This window comes from Octopus bimaculoides, chromosome 5 (genome assembly GCF_046866305.1).
Source record: "Octopus bimaculoides isolate indiv1 chromosome 5, ASM4686630v1, whole genome shotgun sequence".
In the NCBI taxonomy this organism is placed as follows: Eukaryota; Metazoa; Mollusca; class Cephalopoda; order Octopoda; family Octopodidae; genus Octopus; species Octopus bimaculoides.
The window spans coordinates 87,650,459-87,668,509 of record NC_142932.1 but is presented as its reverse complement, the minus strand read 5'-3'; the positions used below and the strand labels follow the sequence as shown (position 1 = coordinate 87,668,509).

General features: G+C 38.5%; 1 protein-coding gene across 1 annotated transcript in view; it reads left to right on the top strand.

The window, feature by feature from the left end:
• Nucleotides 1-18,051, top strand: part of LOC106870313 (uncharacterized) — a 47,978-nt gene that overhangs the window by 6,003 nt on the left and 23,924 nt on the right. The window contains exons 3-8 of the mRNA XM_089352535.1: nt 1,371-1,525; nt 3,873-4,029; nt 6,678-7,258; nt 8,221-8,257; nt 10,649-10,830; nt 17,867-18,042. Coding sequence (XP_089208661.1) covers nt 1,371-1,525; nt 3,873-4,029; nt 6,678-7,258; nt 8,221-8,257; nt 10,649-10,735 — 1,017 coding nt within the window. The 3' untranslated portion in view covers nt 10,736-10,830; nt 17,867-18,042. The remainder of the gene's footprint in view (nt 1-1,370; nt 1,526-3,872; nt 4,030-6,677; nt 7,259-8,220; nt 8,258-10,648; nt 10,831-17,866; nt 18,043-18,051) is intronic.

Here is an 18,051-nt window from a genome sequence, read left to right as displayed (position 1 = left end):
TAAAAGGAAAATGGCCATAGCTGTAAATGTTTAAGAAGTGCTGGAATAGTCATCATAGTTAGGGAGTGGTGAGTAGAATGATTTTGTAAAATTTATGGAGATAATTTTTGGTAAGAGACCAGAAATTTTGACTTTAATTTGGGAGGGAAGTGAGCTGACAGATGGCAAAATGCAGAAAAACATCCTTTACCTTCTTGATGACCATTACACAATGTATTTCAATGATGGGTGAATGTCTGCTCTTTAGTGATGGTAGGTACTTTCCTCCAGGTGAAGTCGGTAGTGTTGTTTGTCAGTTCAGCTGTAATACAGTTGGGTATAAACCACTCACACATTCTTACATACTGTATGACTACAAACTCACGAAAGCCCTGATGCTGCTGCCTAGTTAAAGCTCCTCTAACTACTTGCTACTTAGCGGTATTTCGTCTTTCTTTACGTTCTGGGTTCAAATTCCGCTATGGTCGACTTTGCCTTTCATCCTTTTGGGGTCAATAAATTAAGTACAAGTTGCATACTGGGGTCAATCTAATCGACTGGTCCCTTCCTCTGAAATTTTGGGCTTTGCGCCTAGATTAGATAAGAATATTTCTTACTTTCTCTATCATTTCCTTTCTTTTGCATTTACATATGGTCTAATATCTACAGTTGGTTTGTTTAGATGGTTTCTGTTATTTAGCTGTGTGTGTCCTCTACACATCTCACACTTGAAAGCTTGTCCCATTCCCTTCACAGTTGATATCAAAAGTAACAGTAATATACTGCAGAATTTTGTCAGTTGATTTTCTTCCCTCTTCCCTCCTTCAGTCAGACAAAAGTAAAGTTTTAACTAAGACAGACATCTTACGCTTAATAAGAAACGCTTCTACATCTACCATGAATATGTAGATTTGTATGATTCCCCTAAATATTGTTCTGTCCACCTCTCTACTAAATTGTCAATGGCTAATACCAACAAACTATTCTATCAATTTCTTGATTACATGAAATACAAACGAAATTTAAACATGTTTGTTTAGTTACTGCCTATCCTCTCTCCTCTTCTTCTTTGTATTTCTCTCGTTTGTAATGCTTCTCTAAAGTTTTTCAATAATTTTCAATTGTGTGAGAGTGGTCCTCCCAGGCATCTAGAACAACAATAAATTTAAACAACTGAAACTACGAAGATATCCGACCTATGCCAGTATGAAAAGCAGAAGTAAAAGTTATATATATATGTGTGTGTGTGTGTGTTTCTTTCCCATTTTTTTTTCTTTTTCATACACCTCGTTTCTCACCCATGCATCTTCTTTGATCTCTTTGCTCCCCACCTCTCTCCTTCACTCTCTCCTTTGATACATTTCACATGCCTTCACTTTTCTTCACTTCAGATCAACAAAAAAAAATATTCATGTGGTCTGACAAACTTGATGGTTGCTTGTCGATTGGGCAGTACAAACTTAATAGAAATGTTGATAGAATGTGGGGCTAAGGTGAACATGGAAGATGAACATGGCAATACAGCATTACATTATGCTGTGAAGAGGTAAGTTAAGAATTAAATAAAATCTTCATATCTGTTTTGTTTCTAAATTTCTTCCAAAGTATGCCATAGTAGTGGCAGTGTGACATGATGACAACATGACAGTAGTAACCAGCAACATCTTTGTCTCATTTTCTCCAAGAATCCTCTTCATTATTGAATCATAAAAATGTTTTTGGTGATATTTTGTCAAAACAGATTATTTTTGTTTCAGAGATAATCTTTGAGGGCCCACAGTTCTTCAGATTGATCCAGTGTGATTCAATAACCTCTATCAATACTGATTATGGAGAGATCAATCAATTTTTCACTAAAGAAAATATTATTTCAGCTCTGAAAGAACAAGAAAAATCCTAGAGTTTGTTGTGGCAGTAGTAATTTGTAAAGTTCCTCCCAGAGATTATAATATTACATACATCCATAACGTACTCAACTTATTCTTTGATGTATAAATCGTAACTTTAACTGTATCTCAGGATAAAAATTATTTACCTAAAATTCTTGGAATGACTTTGAAAGGAACTCCTGAATCACTGACTTGGACTTGAATTCTAGCTGACATCCTCAATCCAAAAGTGGCTTCTCAACTATCTTTCTACTTCACTTGATATTAGTTCTCCTTTTGCTTCCAGTCCTGTCCCTCAGATACCCCCTCCTACTTGCCTGACATCTTTGGTACATGCCCTTCTACACCACACATCTCTGGATAACTTACTATTTGTTGAAGTTTTTGCTATTTTAGTTTTTTTATACAGTTTTACATGCACACACACACACACACACAGATGTTCTTTTATACTTTTATATTGCCTACATTCTCTGAGTGGTTGGCATTAGGAAGGGCATCCAGCCGTAGAAACTCTGCCAAATCAGATTGGAGCCTGGTGTAGCCATCTGGTTTCACCAGTCCTCAGTCAAATCGTCCAACCCATGCTAGCATGGAAAGCGGACGTTAAACGACGATGACGATAATGATGATGATGTATAGACACACTAACCTGTTCTCTCTTATTTTCAGTGACATGTAATACTGCTTCCACCGTATGTTCTTTTATACTTTTATATGTTTCAGCCCAAAAGCTGTGGCTATGCTAGAAAACCGCCACTGTAATCACTTTTTCCAGGGCCATTCTTACACGATTGACTTAGATATAAAGTTTGGGAAATATAGGGATAGATATCAACAAGAGAAATATGAACAATATTAAAGATTAGAAGTTTAAAGGTGTAAGTGCATATCTAAAGAGAAGAATCTTAAAAAGATATGGAAGACGATAAGAATAAAATTAATAGAAATTAATAAGACGGTTTTCTGAAGGGAAATTTCGTAAGATATTAAAAAGTAACTAGTAGCTAGTTTTGGTATAAGAAAAAGAAAATCATATATTTATCATTAATAAGCTAGAAAATAAAAGATTGGAAAGAGAAAGAAATAATTGATAAGTGAAACAATATAAAAGTTCTTGATCTATTTTACAAAACAGAGATTGATATCAGCAGGAAAATATGCTGTTTTGAGCGTGGCTGTTGCCAGTACCACCTGACTGGCCTTCGTGCTAGTGGCACGTAAAAACACCCACTACACTCTCGGAGTGGTTTGCGTTAGGAAAAGCATCCAGCTGTAGAAATTCTGCCAAATCAGATTAGAGCCTGGTGTAGCCAGGCTCTAATCTGATTGTCCAACCCATGCTAGCATGGAAAGTGGACGTTAAACGACGATGATGATGATGAAGCAAAATAGCTCATTGAAAAAATCTCATGAAGAGATAAAGGGTGCAGGACAACTCAATACTCCAACTCAACACCGCCAGCTCAACACCACCGGTTCAACACCATGAAAATTGATTAATAAGTAATTTATTCGTTTTATAATTTTATTTATTTCATAACATAATCAGATATTTATAAAAGATTCATTTAGCACATGACATAAATTTTAAAATTCAAATGAAAGTAATTGAGAAACTATACATTTTTAATACAAGGCTAAAATTCAAATGAGAAATTTACTGAAAGTTGTATTCAATTCCCTTCAAATATTGTGTGGGAATTGTTCTGAAAAAGATGAAACAATATGCAGTATTCTATCATCTGCCTATGTATACTTCTTTAGTTTAGGGTGAGGGGGGATGACCTTCAATCATTGTTCTGGAATGCACGCACACACACAAACACACACACATGCATGCACATATGTTTGTGTGTGTATGTATGTATTTTTGCATGCGGGTATGTTTGTATGTATATGCATATGTGATATGCATATAGATTTTTGTATGTTAATAATTATGCATTGAAGATTAGTGTGTATTTAATGGAATGTCTGTGATCTTTTACTTTTTACTTTCAGCAAGCAACATACTCTGGTGCCACTGATGGCCTCCAAAGGAGCCAATGTAATGAAATGCAACGCCCAGGGCAACAGTCTTCTCCATCTGGCAGTGGAGACTGGCTGTAAAAATATGGTGGAAGCAGTATTACATGTCACTGAAAATAAGAGAGAACAGGTTAGTGTGTCTATACATCATCATCATTATCGTCATCGTCGTTTAACGTCCGCTTTCCCTGCTAGCATGGGTTGGACGATTTGGCTGAGGACTGGTGAAACCAGATGGCTACACCAGGCTCCAATCTGATTTGGCAGAGTTTCTATGGCTGGATGCCCTTCCTAATGCCAACCACTCAGAGAGTGTAGTGGGTGCTTTTACGTGTCACCCGCACGAAGGCCAGTCAGGTGGTACTGGCAACGGCCACGCTCAAGATGGTGTATTTTATGTGCCACCTGCACAAGAGCCAGTCCAAGGGCACTGGCAACGATCTCGCTCAAAATTCCTACGAAGGCCAGTCAGGCGGTACTGGCAACGGCCACGCTCAAAATGGTGTATTTTATGTGCCACCCGCACAAGAGCCAGTCCAGGGGCACTGGCAACGATCTCGCTCGAAAGTCCTTAGACATGCTACGGGCACAAGAGCCAGAAAGGCGATGCTGGGCACAGGTGCCATCACAAATTCGCTTTCGCTTGCCCCAAAAAGTTTTCGCAAGCTGAGTTTCGTGTCCAATTTAACTCGTTTTCGATTTCACTTGCCTCAACAAGGTCTTCGCAAGTGGAGTTTAATGTCCAATTTAACTCGATTTCGATTTCACTTGCTTCAACAGGTCTTCACAAGTGGAGTTTAGTGTCCAATGAAGGAAGGTACACAGAAGTGGACTGGCTGAGGCCTTAGATTTAGATCTCACTTGGCTTGCTGGGTTTTCTCACGCACAGCATTTGACAGAGTATCTACAGCTGGATGCCCTTCCTAAACGCCAACCACTCAGAGAGTGTAGTGGGTGCTTTTACATGCCATTGGTATGAAGGCCAGTCAGGCGGTACTGGCAACGGCCACGCTCAAAATGGTGTATTTTATGTGTCACCCGCACAAGAGCCAGTCTAGGGGCACTGGCAACGATCTCGCTCGAAAGTCCTTATACATGCCGCGGGCACAAGTGCCAGAAAGGCGACGCATACATATATATATATATATATATACTGACATGTACACACAAATACTCATACACTCATAAAAAGTAGGCGTTAAATACCATATCCAAACCTTGTTTCAGGGTAGGTTCCATGTAGGGTACATGCAGAGCACATTTACCACTCATGGCTATCAAGCGTCATAAACAAAACTGTGCGTTTGTCGTTGAATCTATGTCCGGAATACTGAGTTGTGTATGTGTGTGTGTGTGGGTGCACATGCACAAGGTTGTACCTTTGTGTGGAAAGGGGACGATTGGAGTGCATGTAAATATAGAGGGATGTGTATATGTACACGAGCCGGGTGGCGCTAGTGCATATATATGGGGGAGCGTGTGTACGTGAGTGAGTGAATGTGTGTGTCTATCGACAGGATGACTGATGTCTGTCGATATGTATGTATGTGTATATGTGTGTGCGCATGCGGACGGTCATGTGCTTCGCATGTGTGCGTGAATTTTTACATCCATGCACGCACATGTATGAATATGTGTGTGAGTGCTTGTCTTTGCGGGTATGTCGGTGTAGGCAGTAGCAAAGTTTAAACACTGGAATAACATCCCCACTAAACTTTCTCAGCCGTTTAACCTAATGCCATAAACACCCTCTCCACACACCCCTCCATTGACATTAGATTCTTTGTAATTTTTATTCTTCATTTTTTAGCTATGATTTCTTGACCACAACTACAAATACCTCCACCCCTATTTATATTAGATACTTTGTGTTTTTTATTTTTCAATTTTCTTCCTGACTACATCTTCCTCACTTGACTAAATGTGTCTAAACTGCTGGAATGTTACCATTAGCATATAACCTGGAGCGAAAAGGAAATACAAATCTGCTAACTTTTGATGAAGTCACCTGATGAAGCTCTTTTGCACTGTGCGTTGCATTTGGTGTCATTACATCGTCTCGCACCCTCTCAGGAACAGTGCAGAATGAAGCCAAAATGATTGTTGTGCTAATAAATGCTTTTAGTTACACTCCGTCTTCTGTATTAACACACACACGCACACCACACACACATACACACAAACACACACACACACACACACACACACACATACACACACACACACACACACACACACACACACACACACACACACCAATATCGAACGAGGAGAGCGAAAAATGAACACTGCATTGACGGATAAATATTTGGAGGTTAATAAAACTACCATTGCTTTCTTGCCAAGAGAATTCTCAGCAGTTATCATGGAGGCCACATGAGACATTGATACTTGTTTTGTTCTTGGGTGAGTATATCAATGCCATGTAAAAATTTCCCCGCACACTCCGTAAATTGAGTGATGTTCGAAAGGGCATCCAGTCATACAGACCATGCCAAAACAAGACTGGAGCCTGGTTCAGCCCTCGATTTGCCAGCTCCTTACAAACTGTCCAGTCGATGCAAGCATGGGAAACGGACGAGCATGCATACATACATATCGGCAATAACAGAAGAATTCAAGACAAGCTGCCCCTTGGAACTCTTCTATGCTGATGACCGTGCTCTAAAAGCCGAGTCACTACAAGAACTAGAAATTAAGAGAGGTTCTCTTTCTGTGTTTTTAATTTTTGTATCTTCTTTTCCAGACGATATCTTTAATGTCTTTATTGCTTTTCAGATCAATAAACAAAACGTGAACGGTGACACACCTCTACTTCTGGCTTGTCACAGGGGTAACACAGAAGTCATTCAACAACTTCTCCTGTATAAACCTGACGTTAATCTAGAGAATAAACACAATCACACGCCGCTACACTGGGCCTGCAGTTGGGGATTCCAGGACATTGTCGAACAACTCTTGCTGTTTGATGCCGATGTCAATATGAAAGATAAATATGACTACTCACCTCTACACTGGGCCTGTGATTGTGGACATCTTGAAGTGGTTAAACAGCTCTTATGGTCGAGTGAGAGCTGTTCAAAAACCCCATCAACTAAAGCTGATGTCAATGCTGTGGATTCAGATGGCGTTACAGCTCTACATGTGGCTTGTGGACTTGGATACGAAAATATTATTAACGAACTTCAAATACCTGAACTTAAAGTCAATGCGAAAGATAAAAAATATGGTAACACACCTTTACACTGGGCCTGTCGCAGTGGACACAAACAAGCTGTTGAACAACTTTTCAAATCTAAACCTGATGTTAATCTAGAGAATAGAAAGGGCAACACACCTCTACATCTGGCAGTTTTAAAGTAAGTCCCCATTGGATGTGAATTATCCAAATATTTTTCTTTTAATTTTTCAATGTTTTTATCGAGTCACTCTTGTCATAATTCCACCATGGGTCGTTCTTCTACTCTCTTCTATCTTTCTCCTGCTTTCTCTCTCTCTCTCTGTTGTAATGTTCCTCTTTCCTCTGACCCTGGGCTAAATACAGAATCATCCCGTTGCAATATTTAGTTTGTTATCTTTAAGTTCTAAGTTCAAATCATGCCAGGTTTAATAAACTGTTCCTCCTCTCTCTTGTTTTTATGTCTTATTAGTTTGGGACAAAATACCTTGTGGTATTTATGACCCTTTATACTTTGAGTTCAAATTCTGTCAAGGTTCACTCGGCTTTTTATTTTTGCAAAGTCAATAAAAATACAATACCAGTGATTGTATAGACTGGAGTCTATACAATCACTGTACCCTTTCTCCACCCCTAGATTTCAGACATTGTACCTCTGTAACAGTTATAAATTGTACCATACATTTGTTGCTGTGCTTGCTCAAATCTATATATATATATATAAACCAAAAGGAGAGTGGAGATTTATTCACATCCAAAACTTTTTTATTAAAAAGTTTTCTACAGAATACATAACACTGACCAACATATGGTTCTACTGCAGCAACTACACATTGCTCTGTATGCAAACTTCCTGTGAAGGTCATAGCGTTACTTTTTAAATCGGATTGAATTCTGGTCGTATAATCACCTCTACTCGTATTACAGTTGAATCGTGTTTATGAAAAAATATATATTTGTTCTATTGTGTGGAGTGTATATTCATTGTATGTATGTATGTATGTATGTCTATATAATCATTGATGTAATTAGGCTACAACGACGTAATTACTTTTGTTTCCATTAAATAATATCCTATTAATTATTAATCTCTATAATGCTGGTATTTCTTATATTTTTCTTTCCTCTTTCTATAACTTTCAGTCAACATTTTGATGTCGTGGCAGTCATGCTGTCCCAGGTTAGTTAACATATACATACTATATACACTCTAGTATTTATTGATCTGTTCAATATTTATACTGGGGGTCGATTTAATCAATTGTACCTCCACCTTTAAGCTACAGGTCTTGGGTTTGTGGAGGAACATGGTATGTTAGGATGGTATTTGTGGTGATGACAGTCCAGCTGACAACCACCACTAACAAAAGCAACTCCATTGGTCACACCATACAACATTTATAGAAAGGCTTAATTAAATTAACCCATAGACATCACATTATTTTATGTTTATTTATATATAATGGTCGTATGTACATGTATGTGTGTGTTTGTACTTAACCTTGCCTAAACACAACATGACAGTTGTAAACGAACATCACCGTAACACATCAGAAGTTGTTCATTTCCTGTCTTCAGTGAAAAAATGTCAAGCTATTGGAAAATATTACCTTGCTTGGAAATAGATGAGGATTGGTGAAAGAAAGGGCACCCTGCCAGACAGAATCTGTAAGATATATATATATATATATATATATATATATATATATATATACATACATACACACACACACAAAATATTACGTTCACTTTTTTATGTGAGCATGGGCAAGTGAACGTAATAATTTTGTGTGTGTGTGTATGTATATGTATATATATGTGTGTGTGTGTGCGTTTATATATAATACATTAACCATGTCTTACTGAATATATCAAACATATGAACATATCTCAAGGCAAACGTCTGCAAACTTTGTTTTCGTATGCTGAAAGTTATCCACCAAATCCCAGCTCATTCTTTCTGACCTGTCCAAATCTTTAGGGCAACCACAGTCAATATGAACACATTGAAGTTTATATCTGGTAAAATGTTTGAAATGTTAAAACAGAGTGTGTGGATGTGTGTTGTGTACAAGAGGTTAAATGGAAGGGGAACCTCAACCAAACATCTTGCATACATCAAATCCTCTGAACCGACATCGAAGAGACATCATATCCCCTGGAAAGACAATAGTAATTGTATTGGAGAATGGCCACGATTTTAACAGAGAAAAGTATAGATGAAGGATCAATGTCGTCAGAGTATTTGATAGGATAATTAACGTCAAACTAATCTTGGAAAATACAGAAGTAACTATTATCTCATTTTAAAGAGGTATAGTAGACAATCTCCATGACAAATAACAGTGCCCCTTTCTTCATGTCTGGTGACTTCAATAGATATAAGGGGGGTAGATTCTATGGTTATGGGTTTGGTTCTCAAGGTGAGGCGGGATAAAACTCTTGGAGTTCTGGGATGCAAATGACCTGATGATCTGCAGCACTATCTTCAGGAAACAACCAGACACCTAATCACCTATCAAGCTTATGGTCTCACAAACCATATTGAATACGTTTTCACACAAAAATTTTATTGACAGATGGTTTTAAATGCAAAGCCCTTCCTTGGGGAAGGAATTTCTAGTCAACAAAGATTAGCAGCTAGCAACTTCAGACTTGCAACCAAAACAACTTCAAGATACAAGCCAGTCTGGAAGAAGAAAATATGGACGTTTAAAGATTCATCAAGTAGTTGGATTTCGAGGATCCATAATCAAGACAGTTGATAAAAAAGGGTGAGAAACATATAACATCCACACTTTAAAGTTCTCATGGGGAAAACTTACTGGGGTGGAGGGATACAAAGAAACTGCATTTGAAGAATGGGGGAAACAGAGAATTATACCAGAGAAGGTAAAAGAGAAGCTAAGCAGCATATATATTTAACAAGGCGAGAAGCTAAAAGGAAGACGTTTGCCAATGTTTTACAACATGAAAACCAGAGTTATACAATGCTCCAAATTGCAAATCTGTGCATGAGAGAAAATGGAGACGCTGTAGGAGAGAAGTACGTACAGATGGATGATAGTTCATTTGCCTTTAGTGATCCTGAAAAGAAAGAGGCATGGAAGTGCTACTATGAAAGGCTATTAAACATGGAGAATGTAGGGAAGAAAGAGTGCATTCAATATTCATCAGAGAGATGAGCTATCCTAGTTAACAATTGTATAATAGATAAAGCAATTAAATATATAAGGACAAGGAAATCGTCTGGTCTTCCAGGAATTACTACTAAATATGTGGAGGAGTGCATGGCCTAGCCACAGAATAGTTAATCGTGTTGTCCATGAAGGAGTATGCAGAATGACTGGTGCAGCAGCATAATAGTCAACTGCTACAAGGTAAAAGAAATGCCTTAGAGGAAAGTTATCATGTCTCTAACACGCAGTCATAACAATTTTTTATTGAGGGAACTATGGAATTTTTAATCTGTTTAATCAAGTACCCAGTAAAAGACAGTAATGATACATTGATATCCACCCTAATTTTTATGTAAATTTTCATTCTCTATTCTTTTTTTACCTTTATAAAGGGAGATGTGACAGTGGATATCAAGAACTTTGACTCAAAGACACCATTGCTTGAAGCTGTTTCCATTGGTCACTTGGAGCAGATTTAAATACTGCTGATGCTGATGGTAACAACTGTCTTCACTACGCTGTGACTAAAGAGAAGTTCCATTCTGAGGAGGAGACTCTAGAGCATTTAGATGATGTAAGTCTTAAAACCGCTTATGAATATATGAGTGAGATAGACAAACAGAAAGATATTACTTGTTGCAATTCACACCCATCAACCCCCTCCTCCATTTTCATAAAGTAATCCAGTCACTCTTGATAACCCTACTTATATTATGTAACTAACAATATTCTATTTCCTTCCTTTCTCAAAGACAAGGCTCACCACTGTAGTGAAGGTAAACCATCTTGGATGTTAATCATATAAACACAGCCATTACAGTGTGAAAGGGAGGTGACCTATTGAAGAAAGGAAATGTTATTCTCAAATAACAATAATACAGGGTAGAGGAGAGGTCTGTATGATAACCTTTATAGTGCTGGGGCTATCATACATCCAGTCTATTCAATGAAGAATTGTGAATGAACAGATCTCTCTGTCATACATATTGTACACAACGTATATACATAGTGTGTATACGTTTCCTAGATGTTTACAGCTTTCTGAAGATCAAAATGCAAGTGCACGGATGTGACTATTGTCATCAATGCACTGATGACAATATATATATACGTGACTACTGACCGAGACTGACTACTGACCGAGACTGACTACTGACCGAGACCTTTGGAAATGTGCTGTGCGTGAGAAGACCCGGCAAGCCAAGTAAGATCGTTGCCAGTGCCCCTGGACTGGTTCTTGTGCGGGTGGCACATGAGATGCACCATTTTGAGCGTGGCCGTTGCCAGTACCGCCTGACTGGCTCCCGTAGGATTTTCGAGCGAGATCGTTGCCAGTGCCCCTGGACTGGCTTGTGCGGGTGGCACATAAAAGACACCATTTCGAGCGTGGCCGTTTTCGTGCGGGTGACACGTAAAAGCACCCACTACACTCTCTGAGTGGTTGGCGTTAGGAAGGGCATCCAGCTGTAGAAACTCTGCCAAATTAGACTGGAGCCTGGTGTTGCCAACCGGTTTCACCAGTCCTCAGTCAAATCGTCCAACCCATGCTAGCATGGAAAGCGGACGTTAAACGATGATGATGATGATGATGATGATGTATGTATATACATATACATATATATATATATATATATTCATATATATATACATATGAGGCTCTCATAAGTGCTACTGGTAACATGTAACCCAGTACAACCTGTTGCATGGTTGGTCTGCTGGCGACTAAACTGGCACCCCCCACCAGGCTACCCTGGTGAGGAGGGTTGCTAGAAACCCAGCAGGATTAAAAACAAGACCTGTTGAAAGCTCGGATGGATCTAGTGCAGGCTCAACGGCTATCTAGCAATAGCACGGGTATGCAGAAATTCCTGGATGGTGTCCGGCGTGCTGAAAGACCACTGGGAGTGAGGCACCCCTCATCTTCTGTTGAAGCATGTCTCTAGGAGAAGGTTACTCTGATATAAAACCAAATATGCAAGGAATGGCATCGGACATTTTGGGGATCTTTGGTTTGTACCAGAGACTATGGTGCTTCCACATCCCTGAGTCTGTGACTCATATTGGCACCAGACATCTTGCTCTGGCTTGTCTCTGGATAATGTCAATAGAGTGGAGAGGGTCTATGAGGTGTTGTGCAAGCCTCATTGGACCTAAAACTAAGCACAGGCATTGCTGACCTCTGCTCGACATGTGGGGTTTTTTTTTGTTTCCTATATATATTTATCTTATTTTTAGTATATATTTTCTTCATTTTAGTATATATTTATATTTTTTTTATTTTTTAAAATTTTATTTTTGTTTTTAATCGAAAGTCCTGCGGCGATGGGAAGGTGGTGAAACATGCAGACCTGACGGGTTGGAAGCATGTAGTTAGTGACCTGCACGTAGGTGGCCCATGCTAGATATAAAGTTGTCTCCTTGTCGCCCAAGACGGCGGTAGGATTCGGTTGCTGCATGGGTGTCTGAGCAGCTCCATTTGGAGAGGGCACTGCTCAGTCGGAGGACGGGGAAGTTCTAGAAAAGGTGAACCAAAAATTGCCTGTTTTTTCATATCTGGTCAGTTTAGCGTGACTGACGGATGTCCATCCTGCACTCGAAAAACAAAGAGTCTTTTATTTATAAAATCTGGACGGAACTTAAACATTTCATGTTGGAATGTGCACACCCTGTTGGACAACAAGAGTGATTGTAGGCCTGAAAGATGCACTGCACTTGTTGCTCGTGAGCTGAACCATTATAAAATTGATATAGCTGCACTCTCAGAGACTCGTATAGAAGGTGATGGTCAGCTTGAGGAAGTAGGAGATGGATACACCTTTTTTTGGAAAGGAAGGCAGAAGGAGGAGCGCAGAGAGGCTGGAGTTGGTTTTGCAATCCGATCTGATATCCTTAAGAAGTTGGAAGAGCTCCCTGTTCCTATAAATGAACGTATAATGACGCTACGGTTGCACTTGAAAGGTAAGCGGTTTGCTACTCTAATAAGTGCCTATGCACCTACTTTGACTAGCTGTGATGAAGATAAAACAATCTTTTATACCCAGCTGAGAGCCATACTTAAAAAAATCCCCAATTCCGATAAAGTCATTCTACTGGAGGATTTTAATGCCTGGGCTGGAACAGACTGGCAAACATGGAACTCTCTGGGACGTTTTATTGTAGGAAGAATGAAAAGCAATGGTCTCATGCTGCTGGAGCTTTGCAAAGAACATGGACTTTACATCGCAAGCACTCATTTTATGCACAAAGGTGATCACACAACAACATGGATGCACCCAAGGTCCAAAGTTTGGCACTTGCTGGATTATGTCATCATCCGCAAGTGCCGCGACATTCATGACATTTGTAATGTCAAGTCCTTTCATGGATCAGTATACTGGACAGACGACAGTCTGGTGCAAGCAAAGTTCTGAATGGTAATTAGAATGAAAGAGAGAAGAGGACCAGTCAGCATTCCTTGGCGTCTAAATGTCCACAAGGTATATGATGTTGTGGCTAGGAAAGAACTTCAGACTCGCTTGTCCAGCATTGAAACTGCTGCAGCATGGGAGGATTTTCCAGACCAGGTTCTTCAATGTGCAACCGAAACACTGGGATATGTTACTGCCAGACACAGAGACTGGTTTGACGAGAATGATGCTGAAGTTCAGCGACTATTGGTGGTAAAGCGCCATGCTCACAGTGTATTGCTACACAGAGAACTATCTACTGTGCAGCGAAGTCTAGCACTTGCCCACTATAACAGTGTAAAATCATTACTGCAGCGATCTCTCAGGAAGATGCAGAACACTTGGTGTGAGGATCTTGCTCGTGATGTTCAAGCTGCTGCTGATGCAAATGACAGCAAGAAACTTTACCATCTTATGAAGCATGCTTATGGACCTAAGAGCTCCACGTGAGCTCCTTTGCTTTCCAAGGAGTCTTCCACCCTGTTTACTAAATCAACAGAAATCACAGGTCGCCGGATCGAACACTTCTCTGAACTCCTAAACCATGAGTCAGTTGTGGATGAAACAGTGATTGATACTATGCAACAAAGACCTATCATTGGCTCTTTAGACTCTTCACCCTCAATAGATGAAAGGATGGAAAGGATGGAATTTGTGCTGAGGTCTTGCGATTTGGTGGTAATTACATCACACAGTCCCTTCATGAACTTATTAGTGCAGTCTGGAGGGATGGTGCAATCCCTAAGGACTGGAAGGATGCAATTATTCTTCCTCTATATAAAGGAAAAGGAGCCAGAACAATGTGTGGTAACTACAGAGGTATTGCTCTACTATCAGCTGCTGGCAAGGTTCTGGCAAATATTCTTCTTACCCGTCTGAATGGGTGTCTCGTAAATGATGTCCTATCTGAATCTCAATGTGGCTTCCGATCTGGTAGAGGGACAATGGATATGATTTTCACAGCAAGACAGATGCAGGAGAAGTGCTATGAGCAGAATATGGATCTTATCCAGGTATTCATTGATTTAACAAAGGCCTTTGATACTGTAAATAGGGCCTTTCTATGGAAAATACTTGGCAAACTTGGATGTCCGGATCACTTTGTATCTATAATTAAATTATTTCATGATGGGATGGAGGCTTGGGTCAATGTTGGTGGTGGCATGGCAGGACCCATTCCTGTAGAGAATGGTGTCAAGCAGGGTGACATCATTACCCCAACTCTCTTTTCTTTGTACTTTGCTGCTGCTTTTACTTATGCTTTTGCTAAGGTTAGCTCTCTGGGAATATATGTCAGATATCGATCTTCTGGCCGCCTCTTTAATCTTCACCGATTTGCTGCCAATTCAAAGGTTCTCCAGTCTATTATTCGTGACCTCCTTTATGCAGATGACTGTGACTTAGTCACTCATACAGTGGATGAAATGCAAATACTCATGAATTGCATTTCTGCTTCTTGCAAGGCATTTGGACTTGGCATTAGCCTGGACAAGACTTGTAATGTTCCATCCTGCAGGAAATCTATATGTGAAACCAGCTATCTTGGTTGAAGGAACAATTCTGAAGGTAGTAGACAAGTTTGTCTACCTGGGCAGCACACTCAGCCGTTCTTGCTCTCTAGATGAGGAAATATCTTTCAGGTTGCAGAGAGCAACTAATTCCTTCCGGTCTCTCCACTCTCATGTTGTTAAACTCAGAAATAAAACGTTTATTAGAAAGAAGTTGCATGAAGATATTGCGTAAAGAAAAAGAATAGAACAAAGAGATATAAAAACATGAATGAAAGTTTTATTTATAAAATCATGAATGAAAAATTAAACTTTATATAACTTAAATCATAATAAAATAATTAACTATATTGTAAACAATTTATTGAACGTTAAAATCTAAGTAATAATAGATTCTAAAGAATAAGACTAAGAAACAATATAGACTAACAGAAATATTATGTGCAAATCTTATCTTAATGAATCTTTCGTTTAAAATGCAATTTAAACGAAGTTTTAGGTTAAACTAAAATTATAAACGTAAAATATAAACTAACAAAAATTAATTTATATATTATAGAGTTCCATATTATTTATATTATTTATCCCTAATATTATTATTATTATTATTATTATTATTATTATATATATACACACACACATATATTATACATATATACACATATATACAGGGTTGGACAAAATAATGGAAACACCTTAAAATTTCAAACAAATTTATTTTAATACAGGGTAGGACCACCTTTGGTAGTAATTACAGCTTGAATTCTATGAGGTATGGACTCGTACAAAGTCTGAATTGTTTCCAAAGGAATTTTTGTCCATTCTTCAGCTAAAACAGTCTCCAGTTCTTGTAGTGATGATGGTGGAGGATATTGACTCCTTACTTGTTTTTCCAAAATGCACCATGAATGTTCAATAATATTGAGATCTGGGGAGTGTGGTGGCCAGATAAGATGTTCAACTTCTCTAGAATGTTCTTCATGCTATTCAGTAACAACTTTAGCTGTGTGAATTGGTGCATTATCATCCTGAAAGATGGCATTTCCCTCCAGAAACAGTTCCGCAACCATAGGATAAATTTGATCAGATAAAATGCTTAAATACATTTAACTATTAATTCTGCCATGAAGGGAAACCATTGGGCCGGCGGATTTCCACGATACAGCCCCGCCCCCAGATCATCACAGATCTTCCTCCATGTTTAACAGTTAGAAAAAGGCAATCTGGGTCAAATGCTTCTTTTGGGTGTCTCCACACATATATCTCGGCCGGTGATCGGAAATAAGGTAAAGAATAACTCATCCGAGAAAATAACATTCTTCCACTGCTCTAGGGACCAATTCTGTAGGTTTTTACTCCACTCTAAATGCTTTGCAACATTTGTTTTTGAAAGTAGTGGTTTTCGGATTACAGCCCTCCCGTGAAAACCAACTTTGTGCAACTCCTGGCGAACAGTTTTTGTTGAAACTGGGTTCTCAAGGTGGTCATTAAGCTCTGCAGTAATTTTGGGAGCTGTACTTTTGTGATCCTTTCTAACTATTGTCGTAAGAGTCCAATGGTCTCTATCTGAACGTTTTGGTTTTTCTCCCGGAGTTTTGTTTCAACAAGGAGGTTTTTCTCACTTTCTCATAGGCTGTCATTACTTTCAAGACAGTACTTCTTGAGAGTTTTTTTTCTTTTCACGTTTACTACAGATTGCTTGAAACTAACTTTCTACACCTCAATCCTTGGGTCTTGCATTTATATATGTGCATGTTTGTGTGTGTGTGTGAGAGAGAGAGAGAGAGAGAGAGAGAGTGAAAAAGGAATTGCTTCAACATCTAACCATCTGTAGGTCTGATGTTATTTATTGTCAACTGTTGCAGAACTCAACCAACTCTCTGATTCTAATATGGCTAAAGGTCACTACAGATGTATGACTTTATCTCAGACAGTTTGATGATCATCTCAGTGTTGATATAATGTTTTCTTTGGTGAGAACAAGCTACTCTGGCAGTAAAATCTTTATCTCCTTCACTTCTGGAATTATCTATCAGACTAACAGCTTGAACAATTTATCACCTACAATGTGTTGATGTGCTGCTTGAGCTGTGACACTGATTCTTACTTCCTTTACATCACCTTCATCATCCAAAAATGTTTCTTTATTAATTATGGAGACATTACTCTCCTATAGATATTTCTCTTGCTATGGCTAGTTGGCTTTATTGAGCCCCATATATAGATAGGTTCTTATTGGTTTGTTGTGTTTTGAGCATCATCATTATTGGGATATTTGTTCCTTTATATTTCCTATTTTTGACTTGATTCTATGACTTTTTAATATTTTGTTTATTGAAAATTTGTGATATTGTGTTTGACAAGTGAATATTTATGCATTAAGTATCAATAAACTTGATGTTAATCAATAAGGTCAGTTCTGTTGAATATTCTGATCATATATTTAAAATATTATCTTAATGCAGAAAATGAAAAATGGAAGTAGACTAAACTTAAGAACTTAAAACCATGAAGGAACTCAGTACTGTGTTATCAATTTAATCACTGGATATTCAAACTATGCGTAAATGTAGTTGAATTTTTGTGTAATTTGGGGCATCTGTAATGTATATTTGTGTAATATTGTATTCATCATTTTATATTTTATCATTTTCAGTTCTGCAAAATGCTTAATTTGCAAAAAGAAGAGAGGCTATCTGGCACAATCGTTGCTATGTATCTAGGTCATTCGAAAGGAAACTTTCACCATAAAAACAAATGTAGTAAGACCCCAGTAGATCTCATTGAAAATTCAGAGTTTAAAAAGAAAATAGAAGAGCTTTTCCCATCGTTGTAAGTATT